This window comes from Piliocolobus tephrosceles, chromosome 1 (genome assembly GCF_002776525.5).
Source record: "Piliocolobus tephrosceles isolate RC106 chromosome 1, ASM277652v3, whole genome shotgun sequence".
Lineage (NCBI taxonomy): Eukaryota > Metazoa > Chordata > Mammalia > Primates > Cercopithecidae > Piliocolobus > Piliocolobus tephrosceles.
The window spans coordinates 81,751,572-81,774,408 of NC_045434.1; the positions used below are offsets into that span (position 1 = coordinate 81,751,572).

A 22,837-nucleotide genomic window follows, 5' to 3' on the forward strand; every position below is an offset into this window, starting at 1 on the left:
CCAGAATGTGTTCACTCATGGCACCCCTGGTGCCCCTACCAGAGAACTTCCCACATGTGTTGCCCATCCTTCCCCCACTGGAACACATTTGCTGACTGCCTCCCACCAGAGCATGGTCACTAATGACTCCACCACTGCAACATTGGAGTGTTTCCCACCCATGGCTACCCTGCAGCCCCTAGTGTAGTGCTATTGCCTGCAGTCTGGGAGCACCTTGGCCTCTCCAGCCCAGCTGGGGTGTGCCCTTGAGTGATCAGAGCACAAAGCCATGGGCCCAGTCCCAGCCATCCAGGGTTAAAGCGTGCTGTGCAGGAGTGTTGAAATGAGAGTTGGCCTGCTGAACGCATTCAGAAACAAAGCCTTTCAACTTTACCCAACTTGCACCACAGCCAAATCCTTGAGAGCAATAAAGAACACAAAAACAAAGACCAGTCCAAAGAACAACAACTTCAAAGGAAAAAGGAATATCAGCCTTCACAGATCAGAAACAGACAGTGTAAGGACTCTGCAACTCTAAAAGCCAGAGTGTCTTCTTACCTCCAAACAATCACACTGGCTCTCCAGTAAAGGTTCTTAAACACGTTGAAATTGCTGAAATGTCATGTGTTTAATTCAGAATCTGGATGGCAAGGAAGCTCATCGAGGTACAAGAGAAGGTCAAAACCACATCCAAGGAAAACAGTAAAACAATCCAAGAGTTGAAGGACAATTTAACCATTTTAAGAAAGAACCAAACCGAACCTAGGGATATGAAAAATTCACTACAAGAATTTCAAAATATAATTGGAGGCATTAGACCAAGCTGAGGAAAGAATCTCAGAACTGGAAGATTGCTCACTTGAAGCAATGAAAAATAAAGAAAAAAGAAGTTTAAAAATGAACAAAACATTTGAGAAATATGGAATTCTGTAAAGAACTCAAACAGCAAAAGTTCTTAACCAGATTGACTTTCCTGAAAGCGGAGAGCAAGCCACTTGGAAAACATATTTGAGGATATAGTCCATGACAATTTGGAAATCTTGCTAGAGAGGTCAAGATGCAAATTGAAGAAATTCAGAGAACTACTGTATGAAGGAGTTGATCATCCCCAAGTTTATCATCCCTGAGACACATAGTCATCAGATTCCCCAAGGTCAGCATGAAAGAAAAAATCTTAAAGACAGTTAGAGAGAAGGGGCAGATCACTTGCAAAGTGAACCCCTTCAGGCTAATAGGAGTCCTTTTAGCAGAAACCTTACAAGTCTACAGAGATTGGAGGCCTATTTTCAACATCCTTAAAGAAAAGAAATTCCAACCAAAAATTCCACCAAACTAAGCTTCATAAGCAAAGGAGAAATGAAATCCTTGTCAGAGAAGCAAATGGTAAGGAAATTTGTTGCCACTAGATCTACCTTACAAGAGGTCTTACAAGAGGTCCTAAAGGGAGTGCTAAACATGGAAATGAAAGAACATTCCCTGCAACCACAAAAACACACTTAAGTACAGAGGCCATTGACATTATAACAGAACTGTATAATTAGGTCTGCATAACAACCAGCTAATAATACAGTAACAAGATCAAATCCTCACTTGTTAATATTGACCCTGAATGTAAACGGGCTAAATGCCCCACTTTAAAGGCCGACTGTGGCAAATTGGATAAAGAAGCAAGACCCAACTGTCTGCTGTCTTCAAGAGACCCATCTCACAAGTAACGACACCCATAGACTCAAAGTAAAAAGTTAGAGAAAGACCTATCAGGCAACTGGAAAACAAAAAAAGAGCAGAGGTTGCTATTCTTATATCAGCTAAAACAGACTTTAAACAAATAATGATCAAGAAGGACAAAGAAGGCCATTACATAACAATAAAAAGTTCAGTACTAAAAGACCTAACTATTCTAAATATATGCACACCCAATATTGGAGCACCTAGATTCATTAAATAAGTACTGAGAGTCCTACGAAGAATTTTAGACAACCACATAATAATAGTGGAGGACTTTGACACCCCAATGACAGCATTAGACAGATTGTTGAGGCAGCAAACTACAAAACTATTCAGGACTTAAACTTGGTACTTGACCAATTGGATCTAACAGGCACCTACAGAACACTGTGCCTAACAATAGAATATAAATTCTTCTCATCAGCACATGGCACATACTCTAAGACTGACCACATATTTGTCCATAAAGCAAGTCTCAACAAAATCACAAAAATCAAAACCATAACAACCACGCTGTTGGACCACAGCTCAAGCACAAGCTTCTGTGTGACTTTTGGTTAAAGAATGAAATTAAGGCAGAAATTTAAAAAAATTCTTTGAAACTAAAAACAGACACAACATACCAGAATACTCAGGAAACAACTAAAGAAGGATTAAGAGGAAAGTTTATAGTGCTGTGCACCTACATCAAGAAGTTAGAAAGGTCTCAAATTAAGACTCTGATGATTGCACCTAAAGGAACCAGAAAAACAAGAGAAAACCAACCCCAAAGCTAGCAGAAAAAAAGAAATTACAAAAATCAGAGCAGAACTGAACAAAATTGAGGCATGAATCCATACAAAAGATCAACAAAACCAAAAGTTGGTTCTTCAGAAGATTAAACAAGTTTGATAGCCTGGTGGCTAGATTTATAAAGAAAAAAATAGAGAAGACCCAAATACACCCAATCAGAAATGACAAAGGTGGCATCATAACTGACCCCAGAGAAATACAAAAAAAAATTCCAGCTGAGCAAGTTGGCTCATGCCTGTAATCCCAACACTTTGGGAGGGCGAGGCAGGCAGATCACCTGAGGTCGGGGTTTGAGACCAGACTGGCCAACATGGTGAAACCTCATCTCTAGTAAAAATACAAAAATTAGCCAGGTGTGGTGGCATGTGTCTGTAGTTTCAGCTACTCAGGAGGCTGAGGCAGGAGAATCGCTTGAAACCAGGAGGTGGAGATTGTAGTGAGCCAAGATCACACCACTGGAATCCAGCCTGGACGAGCAAGGCTCTGTCTCAAAAAAAAAAAAAAAAACAGTTCTCAAAGACTGCTATGAACACCTCTCTGCATACAAACTAGAAAACCTAGAAGAAATGAGTAAATTCCAGGAAACACATAGTCTCCCGAGATTAAACCAGGAAGAAATTGAAATCCTGAACAGACCAATAAAGAGTAATAACAGACCAATTGAATCAGTAATAAAACACCTAAAAACCATAGCAGCCCTGGACTAGATGGATTTGATTCTACCAAAGGTGCAAAGAAGAGCTAGTACTAATCCTGCTGAAATTATTTCCAAAAATCAAGGAGGAAGGACTCCTCTGTGACTTATTTTATAAGGCCAGCATCATTCTGATACCAAAACCTGGCAGAGACACAACAAGAAAAGAAAAATTCAGGCCAATATCCCTAATGAACATAGACACACAAATCATCAACTTAGTACAGCAAACTGAATTGAGCGAGCAGCACATCCAAAAGTTAATTCACCATGGAGAAGTAGGCTTTATTCCTGGAATGCAGAGTTGGTTTAACATATGCAAATCAATAAGTGTGATTTATTATGTAATCAGAATTAAAAAAAATGCCACATGATCACCTCAACAGATGCAGGAAATGCTTTTGATAAAATTCAACATCTCTGCATGTTAAAAACTTTCAATAAGCTAGGCATTGAAGCCACAAACCTCAGAATAAGCAGAGCCATATATGGCAAGCACACAGTGAACATCATACTGAACAGGCAAAAACTGGAACCATTCCCACTGATAACTGGAACAAGAGAAGGATGCCAATTCTTACCACTCCTGTTAAACACAGTATTGGAAATTCTAGCCAGAGCAGCTATGCAAGAGAAAGAAACATAATACATTCAGATAGTAAGAGGTCAAACTATCTGTTTGTAGACTATATGATTCTCTATCTAGGAAACCTTACATAGTTTCTGTCGAAGATTTCCTACATCTGATAAAACAACTTTAGGAAAGTTTCAGGATATAAAATCAATGTACAAAAATCAGTAGCATTTCTATACACCAAAAACATCCAAACTGAGAGCCAAATCAATGCCATTCACAATAGCCACAATAAGAATAAAATATCTAACAGTTAACCAAGGTGATGATAGATATCTACAATGAGAATTACAAAGCACTGCTGAAAGAAATTAGAGATGACACTAACAAATGGAAAAACATTCCATGCTCATGAATAGGAAGAATCAATATTATTAGAATGGCCATACTGCCCAAAACAATTTACAGATTTAATCCTATTCCTATCAAATTACCAACATCATTTTTCACAATTCAAAAAAAAAAAAAACTATTCCAAAATTCGTGTTGAACCAAAGAACTTGAATTGCTAAAGCAATCCAAAGCAAAAAGAGCAAAGCTGGAGGCATCACACTACCCAACTTCAAACTATACAAGGCTACAGTAACCAAGCATGATAAGGGTACAAAAACAGACAGGTAGACCAATGGAACAAAGTAGAGAACCCAGAAATAAAGCCACACTGTCTACAATGACAACAATGGGGAAAGAACTCCCTTTTCAATAAATGGTTCTGGGATAACTGGCTAGCCATATTCAGAAGATTGAAACTGGACCCCCTCCTGTCACCATATACAAAAATTAACTCAAGATGGATTAAAGACTTACATGTAAGACCTAAAACAATAGAAACCCTAGAAGAAAACCTAGGAAATACCATTCTGGACATCAACGTTGACAAAGAACTTATGACCTAGTCCCTACATGCAATTGCAACAAAAACAAAAGTGACAAGTGGGACCTAATGAAACTAAAGAGCTTCTGCATAGCAAGCGGAATTATCAACAGAGTAAACAGACAACTTACAGAATGAGAGAAAATATTCACAATCTGTGCATCTGACAGAGTTCTAACATCCAGAGTCTATAAGGATCTTAAACACCCCAACAAACAAAAAACCAAGTAACTCCACTAAAACATGGGCAAAGGATATTAACAGATACTTCTCAAAAGAAGACATACATGTAACCAACAAATATATTAAAAATATACTCATGATCACCAATCACTAGAGAAATCCAAATCAAAACCACAATGAGATAACATCTTGCACCAATCAGAATGGCTATTATTAAAAAGTCAAAAAACAATAGCTGCTGGTGAGAATGTGGCAAAAAGGAAACATCCTGCTGGTAGCAATGTTAATTAGTTCAGCCCCTGTGGAAAGCAGTGTGGAGATTTCTTAAAGAACTTAAGAGAGAGCTACCATTCAACCCAGCAATCCCTCTACTGGGTGTATACCCAGTGGAAAATAAATCGTTCTACCAATAAGACACATGCATGCTTATATTTGTTGCAGCACTATTCACAATAGCAAAGACATGGAATCAACCTAGATGCCCATCATTGGTGGACTGGATAAAGAAAATGTGGTACATACACACTATGGAATACCACCCAGCCGTGAAAAGAATGATATCATGTCCTTTGCAGCAGCATGGTACAGCTGGAGGTCATTATTTTAAGCAAACTGACACAGGAACAGAAACCAAATACCACGTATCTTCACATATTAGTGGGAGATACACTTTGTTACACATGGGCAGGAAGACGGGAACAATAGACACTGGTGACTGCTTGAGGGAGGAGGGTGAGGGGAAGGTATGGGTTAGAAGGCAAACTGTTGTTGACTATGCTCACTACCCATGTGATGGGATAATTCATACCCCAAGCCTCAGCAATACACAATTTAGCCATGTAACAAACCTGCATATGTACCCTCAGAACCTAAAATAAAAGTAGAAGAAAAAACAAAGAAACAAATTAAAAAAAAAACAAACAAGTAAAAACACGATGTGATTTTCATGTTGTTAAATTTAGATTTGCTATTTTATTATTTGTTTTTGGTTAGTCTCCTCTGTCTTTTTTTTTTTTTTTTTCGCTTTCCTTCCTCTTTTGGCTTCTTTAGTATTATTTAAAGAATTTTTAGAATTCTATTTTAATTCATATGTTGCTTTTTAGGCCTACCCTTTAAATCATTTTTTGCTTGAGGTATTAAACTATCAATTCTTAACATTTACATCTAATTAAAGTTAATATTGGTAAAACTTGTTGTAAACTAGAAATCATATCTATTAACAAAAACAAAGAAAATCAATACTTGTTTCTCAATTTTTTTTTAATTGTAGGTTGCAGAAAAGAATGAAATCAAAAGGTATTTTGAGTCAAAACTCTCTGAAGATGACACAACACATTTCAAGCTGCCTAAATATAGACATTTATTAGAAACATTTTTCAAGTTTGTAATGCTGATTGACTACATATTTCAGGAACTCATTCGTCAACTTATGAACACTGCAGTCACACTACTTTTGGAATTATTTAATGGTTCTGCTGGAATGCCATTTTCAGTGGAAAAAAAGAATGAAAATCTCATCAGGTAAATTATTTTTTTGAACTCAAAAAGTAACTTACAATTATAATATTTTAACATATTGCCACATATGGAGGAAATATTCAATAATTTAAGCTAGAGTTTGAAAATTCTTCTGGTGGCAGAGTACATGTACTCGTGTTTGCTATTAACAGAAATTATTATTTAGTAATACCTTACTTAATATTGGTGCTATAGGATGCCCAGTAGAATTTTAATTTCACATAAACGATACATAATTTTTAGTATACTTTAAGTATTACCTATGTTAAAAATTATTATTTATCTGAAATTCAGATTTCTCTAATAATTTAGCAAATATATATTTTATTTGTTATATCTGGCAATTCTGTGCCTAGGTATACTCTGTCTTCCAAGGTCAGAGTTAGTTTTTAAAGATAAGTGAGAATTCTAGAAGGAGCTACAAAGTCCAATTGGAATTTGAGTCAATTCCAAGAAATATCTGTTGAATATTTTCCCAATGAAAAAACTATCTGAAAACACTACTGGTAAACACTACTGGTAAAAACAAAGCATTTTTCTTATTTTCAACAACTAGATATATCTACCATAACTGGTGAAACAGGAATATTAATTGAAATGATGGCATACTTTGTAGCTGGTGAAACAGGACTATGAATTGAAATGATGACATGCTTTAATTTTTATTTATCAAAATTTAATAATGTCATTTTAGGCTAATTAAAGTTTTATAACTAGATAGCTGAAAATGTATCAATTCAAAAAATTTTAAACATTATTCAAGATAAAATTTTTGTTTTTCTAATTATTACTGAATCTACAGAGCTGACATCACTTATCTAAGGACTTCTAACTGGTTTGAGTCAGTGCCAGGATTTTAACCTATGTAAGAACGCAACTATTTAGTGCATTATACTTTTATTTCCTTTAAAACAATGTGTGTGTATGTTTAGGAGAGGTCTTTATATTCTTAACATAGTTTTTGAAAGATATTATTATAATTAATTCATCATATAGCAAATTTAGAAAACAAATATCACCCTTCATTCTGTCACTTAATTACATCTTACCATTTTATATTATTTTTATAGTCTTTTCCTATATGTTTTTCCATTGTTGTAATCCCAGTGTACTGTTTTATAGCTCGTTTTTCAAACACAGTGTCTCCTGTATGCATTTTTTATGATACAGGAAGAATATATATAGGTGAGGCCCAGTGGCTCACACCTGTAATCACAACACTTTGGGAGACCAATGAGGATGAATTACTTGAGTTCAGGAGTTCAAGATCAGCCTAGGCAACATGGCGAGACCCTGTCTCCACAAAAAATACAAAAGTTAGCTGTGCACAGTGGCACTGGCACACACCTGTGGTCCCAGCTACTTGGGAGGCTGAAGTGGGAGGATCACTTCAGCCTGGGAGGTTGAGACTTCAGTGAGCTGTAATCATGCCACTCCACTCCAGCCTGGGCAACAGTGTGAGATCTTATCTCAAAAAAATATATATATGTATAGGTTTAAGCACATCTTTTTGTGGAGTCAGACCACCTCGGTTTTAATCTCTGATTTGACTCTTGCTAGTTTTACTTAGTTGAGCTATTAACCCAACAGAGGTTGAATAAATTTGGCTGGGCATGGTAGTTCACACCTGTAATCCCAACACTTTGGGAGGCTGAGGTGAGAGGATCACTTGAGTTCAGGAGTTCAAGATCAGTCTGGGCAACAAAGTGAAACCCTGTCTCTACAAAAAACAACAACAGCAACAACAACAACAGAAAACTAAGAAAATTAGCCAGGTGTGATGCTGCATGCCTGTAGTCCCAGCTACTCGGGAGACTGAGGTGGGAGGATCGCTTGAGCCCAGGAGGTTGAGACTGCAATGAGCCATGATCACTAAATAAATAAATAAATAATTTAGACTTCAATTTTCCAATCTATAAAATGAAGGTAACAGTAATACCTATGCCATAATGTTTTTTGAGAATAAACACAGTAAATGTCTGATAAAAGGCATCAATCATTGTTGAATCTGTTTCCATTGACCTCTTAACAATATTGGTTGGTATAATAGTTCCATAATGACTAATGATGTTGAACATCTTTCCATGTGCTTTTTGGCCATTTATATATGTTCTTTGAGGAAATATCTGTTCAAAATCTTTGTTCATTTTAAAATTGTGTTAGTTAATTAATTAATTTATTTAGATGGGGTCTTGTGTTTCTCAGACTTGTCTTGAACTCCTGGGCTCAAGTGATACTCTCACCTCAGCCTCCCTCATAGCCGGGACTACAGGTTCATGCCATCATGCCCAGCTAAGTTATTTGTCTTTTGATTGCTGAGTTCTAAAAGTTCTTTCTTTATTAGCTTCTGTGGGTCATCTTTTCTTTTCTTAATAGTATCCTTTGGAGTAAAAAAGTTTTTAATTTTTAATTTTTATTTAATTTTTAATTTTATTTTTCTTTAATTTAACTTTTATTTGATTGATTGTGCTTTAAGTGTATCTGAGAAATCATTGCATAATCCAAAGTCTTGAAGATTTACTCTTGTTTTTATCTAAGATCTTGTAACTTTAGCTCTTGCATTTAGGCTTTGATGCATTTTGAGTTAATTTTTGTATATGGTATGAGATGGGGTCCAAATTTATTCTTTTGTATATGAATATCCAGTTGTCCCAGTACTATTTGTTGAAAAGAATAACACTATTTCTTTCTCTGTAGAATTATCTTGGCACCCTAGTTGACAATCAGCTGATTAAAAATGTATGGGTTTATTTTCAGACACTCTATTTCATTTCATTGCTCCATGTCTGTCCTTATGCCAGTACCATACTGTCTTGATTACTATAGCTTTGTAGTAAGTTTTGAAATTGGGAATTGGGAATTTTCTAACATTGCTCTTCTTTTTCAACACTGTTTTGGCTGTTCTGGGTCCCTTGCATTTTCATATGAATTTTAGAATCAGCTTGACAATTTTTGCAAATATTCAGCTAGAATTTTGATAGAGACAGCATCAAAACTGGAGATAAATATGGGGAGTATTTTCATTCTAATAGTATAGTCTTCTAATCCATGAACATGGGCTGTCTTTCCATTTATGTAGGCATTCTTTAATTTCTTTCAATATTTTGTGGTTTTCAGTGTATGAGTCATGCATTTGTAAATATTTTATCATTTTGTATGCTGTTGTGAATGGAGTTATTTTTAAATTTTATTTTTTGGTTGTTCATTGCCAGCATATTGAAATACAAATGATTGTTGTATATTGATCTCATATCTTGCTACTTTGTTGAACTTTTTAAATTATCCCTGACAGGTTTTTAAAACTAATTGTTTAGGGTTTTCTATATGCAAAATCATGTCATCTGCAAATAGAGATAATTTTACTTCTTTACCAATCGGATACCTTTTATTTCTTTTTATTGCCTAATTCCCCTGGCTAGTAAGTACTTTACAGTGTTGAATAGAAATGGTGAAAGCAAACATCCCTGTCTTGTTCCAGAGCTCAGGAGGAAAACATACAGTCTTTCATCATTAAGTATCATGTGCCTGGGGGTTTTTCACAGATGCTTCCTATCAGGTTGAGGAATTTCTCATCTGTATTAGTTTGTTGTCACATTGTTATAAAAAACTACCTGAGACTAGGTAATTTATAATTAGAAGAAGTCTAATTGGCTCATGGTTCCACAGTCTGTACAGGAAGCATGTCTGGGAGGCCTCAGGAAACTTATAATCATTGCAGAAGGTGAAGGGGGAAGCAGGCATGTTTTACATGGCTGGATCAGGAGGAAGAGAGGTAGGGGGAAGTGCTACATACTCCTTAAAACAACCAGGTCTCATGAGAACTTACTATCATGAAAACAGCACAGAGGAAATCTTTCCCCTTAATCCAGTCACCTTCCACCAGACCCTTCCTTCAACACTGGGGATTACAATTTGGCATGAGATTTGGTTGAGAACACAATCCAAACCATATCACCATCTATCTTACTTGAATGTTTTTGTCATGAAATAGTGTCGGATTTTGTCAAATGCTTTTTTTTTTTCTGTGTCTGTTGAGATGACCATGTGTCTTTTACTTTATTCTATTTATATAGCATATTATATTACATATATATATTTTCATAAATGGAACCAATCTTGCATTCTTGGGATAAATCCCACTTAATTTTAGTTTATTATCCTTTGTATATGCTGCTGGATTCAGTTTCGTATTATTTTGTTGAAAATGTTCACATCTATATTCGTAAAGGACATTGGTCTGTAATTTTCTTGTGATGCGTTTGTCTGGTTTTGGATTCAGGATAAGACTCACCTCATAGAGTGAATTGGGTAGCGTTATTACCACCTATCTTCTGAAAATTTTATGAAGGACTGGTGTTAATTCTTCCTGAAATGTTTAAAAGATTCATCTGTGAAGTCTGGGCCTCAGCTTTTGTGTGTGTGTGGGATGTATTAAAATTACTAATTAAATCTCTTTACTTGTTATAGATTTGTTTAGATTTTCTATTTATTCTTGTTAAAATTTTGGTAATTTATGTCTTTCTAGGATTGTGTCCATTTTATCTAACTTATTTAAACTGTTGGTATATAGTTGTTTATAGTATTCACTTATAATTGTTTTGATTTCTGTAAGGTCAATAGTGATGTCTTCTCTTTCATTACAGATTTTAGTAATTTGAGGCTTTTCTCTTATTTTCTTAGTCAGTCTAGTTAAACATTTGTTTATTTTGTTGATCTTTTTAAAAACCAACTTTTGGTTTTATTGATTTTTTTGTCAATTAAAAAAAATCCCAAACAAGTTAATTTTAAAATGGGTGAAAGATCTAAGCAGACATTTCATCTAAGAAGAAACAGATTGCAAATTTTTTGTGTTTTAAAGATGCTGTAAATCATTACACATTAGAGAAATGCAAATTAAAATCACAATGAGACACTTTTACATACCTGCTAGAATGGCTAAAACAATACCAACAATACAAAGTGCTCATGAGGATGAGGAGCAACTGGAACTCTAATACACGGCTGCTGGGAATGCAAAAGGATACAGATGCTCTGGAAAACAGTTGGGCAATTTCTTATAAACATAAACTTACCCTATAATCTAGCAAGCCTCCTCCTAGCCATTTACCCTAAAAAACAGAAAACACTTTTCTATGGAAAAAAACCATATGTAAATATTTATAATGGCTTTATTCATAATTGTTCAAATCTGGAAATAATCTAAATATCTGTAAGTGGATAGCCATGAAATGGAGTACTTCTCAGCAATAAAAATGAGTGAAATATTGCACTTATGCAACACGAATGAATCTCTAATGTTAAGTGAAGGAAGCCAGACTCAAAACACTATATATTAGATGATTCCATTTATATGACATTTCGACAAACCAAAACTGGAAGGGCAGGAATCAAATCAGTGATTGCCATGAGCTAGGTGGGGGTGAGAGTTACCTTCTATAAGGGGGCCTGATAAAATTTTTTAGATGACAGAAATGTACTACATTTAGTCATTGTGATTGTAGTGGTTAACTGTGTGTGATTGACAAAATTCGTTAGAACTGCATACCTGAGAAGCATGAATTTTACTGGATATAAATTATACCTCAATAAACCTGACATTAAAAATAAAGTGTTATTTATTTAGCACATATCACTTGTCAGATACTTTGTTAGATCCTGGACATACAATGCTGAGCAAAATAGACAGTTTTTGCTCTAATGTAGTTTACAGTCTAGAGGAAGGGAGAGAGATTAATCTACTGACAACACAAATATATTTAACATTACAATAAATGCCACAAAGAAGATGTTTGGGGTATTATGAGACTGAATCTGGTCTGGGAGAAGATTCATTGATAGGAGTTAATGAGGAAATCAAGAAGAAAGGGTGGTCAAGTGATCCCTAAAAAGTATATCATATACCCTACAGAACAAGAAACACATTTGAAAAAGTGAGAAGAGAGTATGACAACAGTAAAGTGATAAGAAAATAGCATAAGACATAATGTGATCGATCAAACCTATAAATAATAAATGTCTTTTCTACCATCCTAAAAGTTTCTGAAGAATTTGTTATTAAATCAGCTAATCCTAAATCATCATTGCAACCCATGGATACCAAGTGGAGAGTGTTTCAAAAAGTAAAAGTCTTCATATGTTAGGTGATAAAACAAAATAAACTTAAAATGATTAAAATCATACAAAGTATGTTCTCTGACCAACATAAATTAGAACATAAATTAGAATTAGAAATCAATAACAGAAGAAAGTTTGAGAAAGGTCACAAATACATGGAAATTAAATAACATACTCCTAAATAACCCGTGAGTCAAAGCAGAAATCACAAGGGAAATTGAAATAAAATCCGGTTTTATAAATGAATGAAAATGAAAGCACAACATACCAAACCTTACTATAGGCAGCAAAGGCAGTGCTTAGAGGGAATTTATACATGTAAAAACTACATGATATCTGTGTTCTACAAATGTTTTATCCCAGTTCATAAATTGTTTTAATTTTCTTAAGTGTCTTTTGATAAACAAGAGTTTTTAATTTTTATGAAGTCCAGTTTATTTTTTCTTTCAAAGGTTTGGGCTTTTGATTTCTGATCTAAAGCATTGTTTCCTAATGCAACAGCAGGATGAATTTTTCCAATATTTTCTTTTAGAAATTTTATACTTCTGAATATTATATTGTATCTGTGATCCTTTTTTGGTTAATTTTTGCAAATGGTGTCAGGTGTGGTTTGAGGTATATATTATTATATGTAGGTATTTAATCCCTCCAGCAGTTTGTTGAAAAGACTAATCTTCCTCCAGACAATTACCCTAACATACTGTAGAAAATTGATTAATTAAATATATTCGTGAGTCTATTTCTGAATGCTTTTTTCTAGTCCAGTGATCTGTGAATCTGTCCTTTCACCAATATCTCACAGTCTTCATAACTATAATTTTATAATAAGTCTTGAAATCAGGTAGTATGTATTCTTCAGCTTGTTCTTCTTTTTCAAAATTGTTTTAACTATTTAATTCATTGACTTTTTCATATGTGTGTTATAATTAACTAGCAGATTTATTCAAAAGGCCTACTGAGATTTTGATTGAGATTGCATTGAATATATAGATCAATTTGGGGAGAATTGACAATATTCAGACTTTTAAGCCCTGAATATGGTATACTTTTTCCTTTATTTAGATATTCTTTGATTTATCTCATCAGTGTTTTATAGAACTCAGTGTGCAAATATTGCACATTTTTGTTTTAAACTACCTATTTCATATTTTGATAGTATTAAAAATGGTACCCTATTTTAAATATGGTTTCTAATTATTCATTGCTAGTATAAAGAAATACAATTGATTTTGCATATTGACCTTATATCTGTAACCTTACTAAACTCCCTTATCAGTTGTATTAACTTTTCTTTGGTAGACAATTTTAGAATTTCTACTTAGACCAAGTGTCAACAAAATATATCCCATAGGCCAAATCCTGTGGCAGCCAGTTTTTATAAATTAGTTTTGTTGGACTATAGCCACACCTGTTTGTTTACCCATTGTCTGCAGCTACTTTTGCATTACAAAGGCAAAATTCAGTTGTTGTGACAGACCACCATATATGGTCCACAAAATGTAAAATATTTTCTATCTGGTCCCTTACAGAAAAGCTTTGCTGACCCATGCTCTCGAGTAACCACTAAAAGATTGTGATAGGATGTCTAAAAAGCTAAGAGAAGGAAAAATATTAAAAGAATAAAAAAACTGATTAATCTAAAAGCAGCTCTTCTTACAGGCTAATAAAAATTATTTTTGTTACTTTTATCACTTCCATGATAGTGCTAAAACTTTAGAACTCTCCAACTCCATTTATTTTCCTCTAGCCTTTTACAGCATTCTTTTACTATATTTTAAATACATTTTTAGTTGTTCATATATTTTAACTCCAGAAGACATTAAAAGTATTGTTTTCAGTGGTCAATATCCATTTATGTTTATCCATGTAATTACCATTTCTTGTGTTTTTTCCTTTTGCTTGTTTCTGTTTGTGTGGGGTCATTTGCCTTCTTCCTGAAAAACAATCTAGTATTTCTTCCAGTGTGGTAATGCTGGGAAAGAGTTCCCTTGGTTTTTAATTGTTGAAAAAGAACTTTATGTCACCATCATTTATAAAGGATATTTTCACTGGGTGTAGAGTTCTAGGTAATGTGAGACTCTTTTGAAAGACTTCTCAGTTTAATTTTTTTTTAATTTTTATTTTAGGTTTGGGGGTATATGTGAAGGTTTTTACATAAATAAACATGTGTCGTGGGGGTTTGTTGTACATATTATTACATTACCCAGATATTAAGCTTAATACCCAATAATGATCTTTTCTGCCCCTCTCCCTCCTTCCACCTTCCTGGCTCAAGTAGACCCCAGTGTCTGCTGTGTTTCCTTCTTTGTGTTCATAAGTTCTTATCATTTAGCTCCCACTGATAAGTGAGAACATACAGTATTTGGTTGTGTTCTTGCGTTAGTTTGCTAAGGATGATCACCTCTAGCTCCATCCATGTTCCTGTAAAACACATGATCTCGTTCTTTTATATGGCTGCATCATATTCCGTGGTGTATGTATACCACATTTTCTTTATCCAGTGTGTCATTGATGGGCATATAGGTTGATTCCATTTCTTTGCTTTTGTGAACAGTGCTGCAGTGAACATTGGTGTTCATGTATCTTTATGGTGGAATGCTTTGTATACCTTTGGGTACGTACCCACTAACGGGACTGCTGGGTCAAATGGTAATTCTCCTTTTAAGTTTAATTAGATCCTGTTTGTCAATTTTTACTTTTGTTGCAATGGATTTTTGTGTCTTCGTCATTAAATCTTTGTCCATTCCTATGTCCAAAATGGTACTGCCTAGGTTGTCTTCCAGGGTTTTTATAGTTTTGGGTTTTACATTTAAGTCTTTAATCCATCTTGAATTGATGTTTACATATGGTGTAAAGGAGTCCAGCTTCAATCTTCTGCATATGGCTAGCCAGTTATCTCAGCACCGTTTATTGAATAGGGAGTGTTTCCTTCATTGCTTGTTTTTGTCAGCTTTGTCAAAGATCAGATGGTCATAGATATGGGGCCTTATTTCTGGGCTCTCTATTCTGTTCCATCGGTCTATGTGCCTGTTTTTGCAGCAGTACCATTCTCTTTTGGTCACTGTAGCCTTGTAGTGTAGTTTGAAGTTGGGTAATGTGATTCCTCTAGCTTTGTTCTTTTTGCTTAGGATTGCCTTGGCTATTTGGGCTCTTTTTTGGATCCATATAAATTTTAAAATAATTTTTTCCAATTCTGTGAAGAATGTCATTGATAGTTTGATAGAAATGGCATTGAATCTGTAAATTGCTTTGGTCAGTATAGCCATTTTAATGATATTGATTCAACCTATGAACATGGGATGTTTTTCTATTTCTGTGTCTTCTCTGGTTTTTTGAGCAGTGTTTTGTAATTCTCATTGTAGAGAACTTTCACCTCCCTGGTTAGCTGTATTTCCAAGTATTTTATTCTTTTTGTGGCAATTGTGAATGCGAATTCATTCACAATTTGGCTCTTGGCTTGATTGTTGTTAGTATAAAGGAATGCTAGCGATTTTTGTATGTTGATTTTGTATCCTGCAACTTTGCTGAAGCTGTTTATCAGCTGAAGGAGCAGCTTTGGGGCTGAAACTATAGATAAAGAATCAAGTTGTATGCAAACAGAAAGTTTGACTTCTGTCTTCCTATTTTGATGCACTTTATTTCTTTCTCTTGCCTGATTGCTCTGGCCAGGACTTCCAGCACTATGTTGAATAGGAGTGGTGAGAGAGGGCATCAGGTCCTGGGCTTTTTTGCTTGGTAGGCTGTTACTACTGATTCAATTTTAGAGCTCATTAATGGTTTGTTCAGGGAATCAATTTCTTCCTAGCTCAGTCTTGTGAGTGTGTATGTGTCCAAGAATTTATCCATCTCTTCTAGATTTTCTAGTTTGTGTACAGAGGTGTTTCTAGTAGTTTGTGATTTTTTTTTTTTTTTAATTTCTGTGGGATCAGTAGTAACATTCCCTTCATTGTCTCTAATTGTGTTTATTTGGATCTTCTCTCTTTTCTTCTTAATTAGTGTAGCTAGTGGCCTCTCTATTTTATTAATTTTTTCAAAAACAGCTCCTGGATTCTTTGATCTTTTAAATGTTTTTGTGTGTGTGTGTGTCTCAATTTCCTTCTGTTTTGCTCTGATTTTGGTTATTTCTTATCTTCTGCTAGCTTAGTGGCAGGTAGGTTGTGTATGTCGAACAATTGATCCCTTTTTTTCTAGGGTTTCCAATTTGTGGCATGTAGTTGCTCATAGTAGCTTCTAGTGATCCTTTGAATTTCTGCAGTATCAGTTGTAATGTCTCCTTTTTAATCTCTGATTTTATTTATTTGGGTCTTTGCTCTCTTTGTTTTTTTAGTTAGTGTGACTAAAGGTTTCTCAGTTTCCTTTATCTTTTCAAAAACCAGCTTTTTGTTTCATTGATCTTTTCTGTAGTTTTCTTGCTTTGATCTTTATTGTTTCTTTTCTTCTACTAACTTTGGATTTGGTTTCCTCTTGCTTTTCTCATTCTTTAAAATGTATCATTAGGTTGTTTATTTGAAAGTTTTTTTGTTTTATTTTTTTGAGGTAGAAACTTATACCTATATACTTCCCTCTTAGTACTGCTTTTGCAGTATCCCATAGGTTTGGGTATGATATGTTGGTTAAATTCCATGTGTTTGTGTAGTTCCCAGAATTCCTCCTGTGATTGATTTGTAGGGTTTTTGTTTTGTTTTGTTTTGTTTGTGGTCAGAGAAGATGCTTGATATTATTTTGATGTTATTGGATGTTTTAAGACTTGTGTTTTGACCTGACATATGGTCTATCCTTGAGAATTATCCGTGTGCTGAGAAGAATGTGTTTTCTGTAGTCATTGGATGAAATGTTCTGTAAATATCTATTAGGTCCATTTGGTTTTTCCTGCATTTTAAGTCTGATGTTTCTTTGTTGATTTTCTGTCTGGATGATCTGTCCAAGGCTGAAAGTGTGGTGTTGAAGTCTCTAGCTATTATTGTATTGGGTTTATCTTTTCCTTTAGATCTAATAATTGTACGAATTAAAGAAAGAGGAAAGAAACACGAAAGGTGGCTCACCAGTCAAGACAGATTTACTTTAAGGAAAACAAACCTGATAGGAGCCTTCTGGCTGAGTTAGGTCAGAGACCCACTCTCTTACAGACTAAGAGGTTTTTTTGTTTTTTTGAGACAGAGTCCTACACTGCCACCTGGGCTGGAGTGCAATCACGAGATCTTGGCTTACTGCAACCTCTGCCTCCGAGGTTCATGCGATTTTCCTCCCAAATAGCTGGGATTACAGGTGCACACCACCACACCCAGCTAATTTTTTTGTATTTTTAGTAGGCACAGGGTTTCACTATGTTGGCCAGACTGGTCTCAAACTCCTGACGTTATGATCCACCCACCTCAGCCTCCCAAAGTGCTGGGATTATAGGCCTGAGCCACTGTGCCCTGCCCAGGCCAGAGTTTTTAAGGATTCAGGGTGGGAGAGTTTATCAGAGGCTTGGACTGCTTCTGTGTCTCTTTGTTGTGCTTATCTGGGAGAGAGAGTCGTTTGTCTGTTCCCATACATCTTTCAGAAGCTGCAAACATACCCTCTTTTATCTGCTTTTATCTTCCCTATCTTAGTGCTCATGAAGGGAAAGGAATATGCTTATTAAGGCCTACTGTTTTACTGGGGTCCATTGTATGAGGGTAAAGTTTGGCAGTTACCCAAGAGACCTTCCCCTCACCTCCCTCTGTGCCTGAGTTGTCTTATCTGTGTTTTACTGTCTGCTCTTTCTGGCTGCATGTAATTAGAAGAGAAGTGATTTCCTTGAAATGCATAAGGCTAGAAAGGGAGCTGGAACTTAAAGTGGCAGTGTTTGTCCAAGATGACAGTGCTTCTGCTCTGTCAGTAATACTTGCTTTTTGTATCTGTGTGCTCCAGTGTTGGGTACATGTATATTTACAAGTGTTCTATCTTCTTGCTGAATTGACCACTTTATCATTCTATAATGACCCTCTTTGTGTCTTTTTACACTTTTTGTTGTATAATCTATGTTGTCTGATGAAAGTATAACTACTCCTCTTTTATGGTTTCCATTTGCGTGGAATATCTTTTTTCGTAGTTTTATTTTCAGTCTTTGTTTGTCGAGGTGAAGAGTGTTTCTTATAGGCAACAGAAGGTTGATTCTTGGTTTTTCATTCATTCTGCCACTCTATATCTTTTGGTTAGAGAATTGAGTCCATTTACATCCATTCTTATTATTAAGTAAGGACTTGCTCCTGCCAGTTTGCTATTTGTTTTTTTGGTTCTTTTGTGGTGGCCCCTTCCTTCTTTTCTTCCTTCCTGCCTTCCTTTTAGTGAAGGTGATTTTCCCTGGTGATATGTTTTAATTTCTTGCTTCTTTTTTGTGTATCCGTTGTATGTTTATAGATTTTAGGTTACCATGAGTCTTGCAATTAATATAACCCATTATTTTAACCTCATGACAACTTAGTGTTGATTGTATAAATGAACATACAAACAAGATAAGGAGAGTTATAAAATCTCTATATGTAATCTCCTTGCTTCTTAACTTTTATTGTTTCTTTTTATATCTTACTGTATAATCTGTGTCTTGAAAACTTGTAGTTATTTTTGATCAGTTCTTTATCTTTGTACTTAAAATATGAGTAGTTTACACATCACAGTTACAGTATTATAATATTCTGTGTTTGTTTGTTTGTTTTTTGAGACAGAGTTTCGCTCTTATTGCCCAGGCTGGAGTGCAATGACACAATCTTGGCTCACCACAACCCCTGCCTCCTGGGTTCAAGCAATTCTCCTGCCTCAGCCTCCCGAGTAGCTGAGATTACAGGCATGTGCCACCATGCCTGGCTAATTTTGTATTTTTAGTAGAGATAGGGTTTCTCCATGTTGGTCAGGCTGGTCTTGAACTCCCAACCTCAGGTGATCTGCCCACCTCGCCCTCCCAAAGTGCTGGGATTACAGGCATGAGCCACTGTGCCAGGCCAATATTCTGTGTTTTTATGTGTACTTACTGTTACCAGTGAGTTTTGTGCCTTCAGATGATTTCTTATTGCTCATTAGTGTCCTTTCAGATTGAAGCACTTCCTTTAGCATTTCTTGTAGGATAGATCTGGTATTGATGATAAGTGTCTGGCAAAACCCTTTTGTTTGGGAAGATTTTTATTTTTCCTTTGTGTTTGAAAGATATTTTTGCCAGGTGTACCATTCTAGGGTTGAATTTTTTTTGTTTTGTTTTTTGTCCTCTGTATGTTATTTATTTATTTATGTATTTGAGACAGGGTATCACTCTGTCTTGATATTTGGGAGTTTGATTATTAAATGCTTTGGGGTAGTCTTCTTTAGGTTAAATCTTCTTGGTGGTCTGTACTCTCCTTGTACTTCCAAGCTTAGCCAATATTTATTATTTTCTGTTTTTTTTTTTTAATAGCCATCCTAATGGGTTTGAGGTGATATAATATCTCAATGTGTTATGGATTGCATTTCCCTAATGATTAGTGATACTAAGCATCTTTTCTTGTGCTTATTGTCCATTTGTGTATCTTCTTTGGAGAAAGGTCTAGTCAGGTCCTTTGCCTGTTTTTTAATTGGGTTGCTTTTTGTTGTTGAGTTGTACGTGTTCTTTATATATGTAGATATAAATTATTTTTAAATGATTTTTTTCTTCCCATTTCTTAATCCAGAACATTCAAGGGCAACTCTTTTCCTACTGGAAAGACAACAAATGATTGTGAAGAACTTGTTGATAATTCAAAGACACATACTATTTCTGTTCAAAAGTCAGAAGTAAAAACAGACTCTGATATTAGTGAGGTAAAGTGATCTTTGAAAAATATAAACATAGATTTTTTGCTATAAAATGAATACATTTTGAAATTTAAAATGTGATTTATGGTTAATACCCACAACCCCTTGCCCAACATACCCTCCCCAACACACATACACACTCTTACCTGTTCCCACTGTAAAAAGCCATAATGGCACTTATCTCATTTAGTTCATTCGTTCATTCATTCACCATGTGGTTTATTGAGTACTTACTATGTTCCAGGCACTGAACTAGGTAAGCACTGAAATAACAGCAGTGGGCATAACAAATTCTCTGACCTCTTGGAGCTTATATTTTACCAGAGGAGACAGATAAACGAAGTGATGAGTACTGTGAAGAAAAACGATGGAAAAGAAGGAATGCAGGAGTGATGTTGTATGCTATTTTACATAGGAATGATAAGGGAAGGCCACCCTATCTAAAGTATCATCTACCCCCTCCTCCCACTGCTACACTACTCTGTCTTTGCTTTTGTTCAATGGATTTTTGTTGTGTTCTTATCTTAAATATGGGAGAAGCAAAATAGGAAACCTTGAAAGAATCCTAGATAAGCTTTCATTAAGAAATCTTTTCTTGCCAGAATTGTTTTTCTCTCCGTTGTTATTACTTTGTTGAGATTTAAACTTTATATGCTACGTACTTATCCTATTTGGTAAAAGTAGTCTTGTATAATATGGCCTTTATATATATCTCTTCTTTTTAAACTATTTAGGTAGATTTGATGACAAGGGAAAATATTCACATGTATTAGTAAAACAAACATACACACATACACACTATATAGTTTGAAGTCTGAAAATATTTGCATCGAAATATTAACAATAGTTATCTGTGGGTGGTAGGAACCTTGAATAATTTTACTTATATATATATATATTTCTAGATAGTCTAAATTTTGTACAATACATATGTATTAAGTTTATAATGTTTTGTATTAAGTGTACGATACCTGCAAATATAAGCAAACACTCATGTAGGCTTCACCCAACTTAAAAGTATTCAATGTCTCCTATTCATCCTTTACTGATGAAACAGTTCACTTACCATTCTACTGTTGATAGACATCTGGGTTATATTCAGTTTTTGTTTTTGCTATTACATATAATTCTGCCTTGCACATTCCTGTATATTTCTCCTTTGGTATACATGAACAAGAGTTACTATTTCTTTATTTATTGCTAAGGTGTGAAATTTCTGGGTAAAAGCATGTTATTTTCAACTGTGTTGAGTGATATAAAATTGTTTTTCTAAAATGCTTGTACCAGTTGCAATGACCTTTAGCTATTCATAAATTTTTATTGCTCCATAAGCTTACTAATCCTCATCAGTATTTAATGTCAATCAGATAGGTGTGAAATGGCATTTTGCCAAAGTTTTAATTTGAATTTCCCTTATTACTAGTTTGGTTGAGCATTTTTTCATGTAACTTGTATTAGTCAGGGTTCTTCTGAGGGACAGAACCAATAAGATTCACACATCTATTTTATATATGTATATATACACGTATGTGTTCAATGCAGGCTGACAGAGTGGAGATTTGGACACAGGCTGCATGAACGAGCAGACTGCCACTAAGGTGGCCTGAATTTATGTCCACTTTTGTCCCATAGCCCAAGTTTGGGCATCTTGCACCTACTTTGCCCTCTAATATCTGACCTTGGTTTGCTCCTCCTTTTTTCTGTGCAGAGCTCAAAATGTTGAAAACATAGGTGTGAATCTCAAGCGAGAGATAAGAGCTAAAGTTGTGGATCTGGTAATCATTGGTGCTGTCTCCTCTTTCCCTTCCTAATCCCCATTGTAATCTGTAAAATTTATAGTTTCATTTAGCTGTGGCTATTCCTCTCTTGTAGTTTACAATCTAGAGGAATAAAAATATTTATTGGTTGGTTCTTCTTGGCACAAAAAGTGTAACAGCTAAGAGATTTCTTCACTACAAAAATATTTTCAGGCCCCAGGTAGTTCATATTATAATGATGCGCACAGACCCATGAGTGAACTTCAGCCGTACCACATGCTAGCAATATAGCCTTTGACAAATTAAGCTTCCAGAATTTTTGGTATGTGCAATGAAATTAATAATTTCTGTCTCTCAGGGTTTTTATGAGGATTAGGTGAAGGTAGTAACTTGTTTACTATAGTGATTCACTGTAACCATAATTACACTTAAAGAATGATTTAATGCACAATATTTATATGCAGTAGTATTAGAAGGTGTATATAGCTTAAGGTCCAGTATTCCCAGAGTTAATTAGAGGTTATTTTCCAGAATAAGCTAAGCAGCACATTATATATTTATTAAGAATTGTCTGGGTAGACTTTCTTTTATTGTGATAAAACATACATAACGTAAACTTTTCCATTTAACCATTTTTAGGTGTACAGTTTGGTGGTATTAGGTACATTCAGTGTTAGGCAACCATCAACACTTTCCATTTCTACAGCTTTTTCATCATCCTGAACAAACACTATACCCATTTGTGTGAACATTTAAGATTTACAAATCACCTTCAATAT

General features: G+C 35.0%; 1 protein-coding gene across 1 annotated transcript in view; it reads left to right on the forward strand.

Annotated features, from left to right (window-relative positions):
- Positions 1 to 22,837, forward strand: part of DNAH14 (dynein axonemal heavy chain 14) — a 628,991-nt gene that overhangs the window by 60,511 nt on the left and 545,643 nt on the right. Inside the window, exons 10-11 of the mRNA XM_031935270.1 lie at positions 6,155 to 6,405; positions 20,178 to 20,307. Of these exons, the coding sequence (XP_031791130.1) occupies positions 6,155 to 6,405; positions 20,178 to 20,307 (381 nt within the window). The remainder of the gene's footprint in view (positions 1 to 6,154; positions 6,406 to 20,177; positions 20,308 to 22,837) is intronic.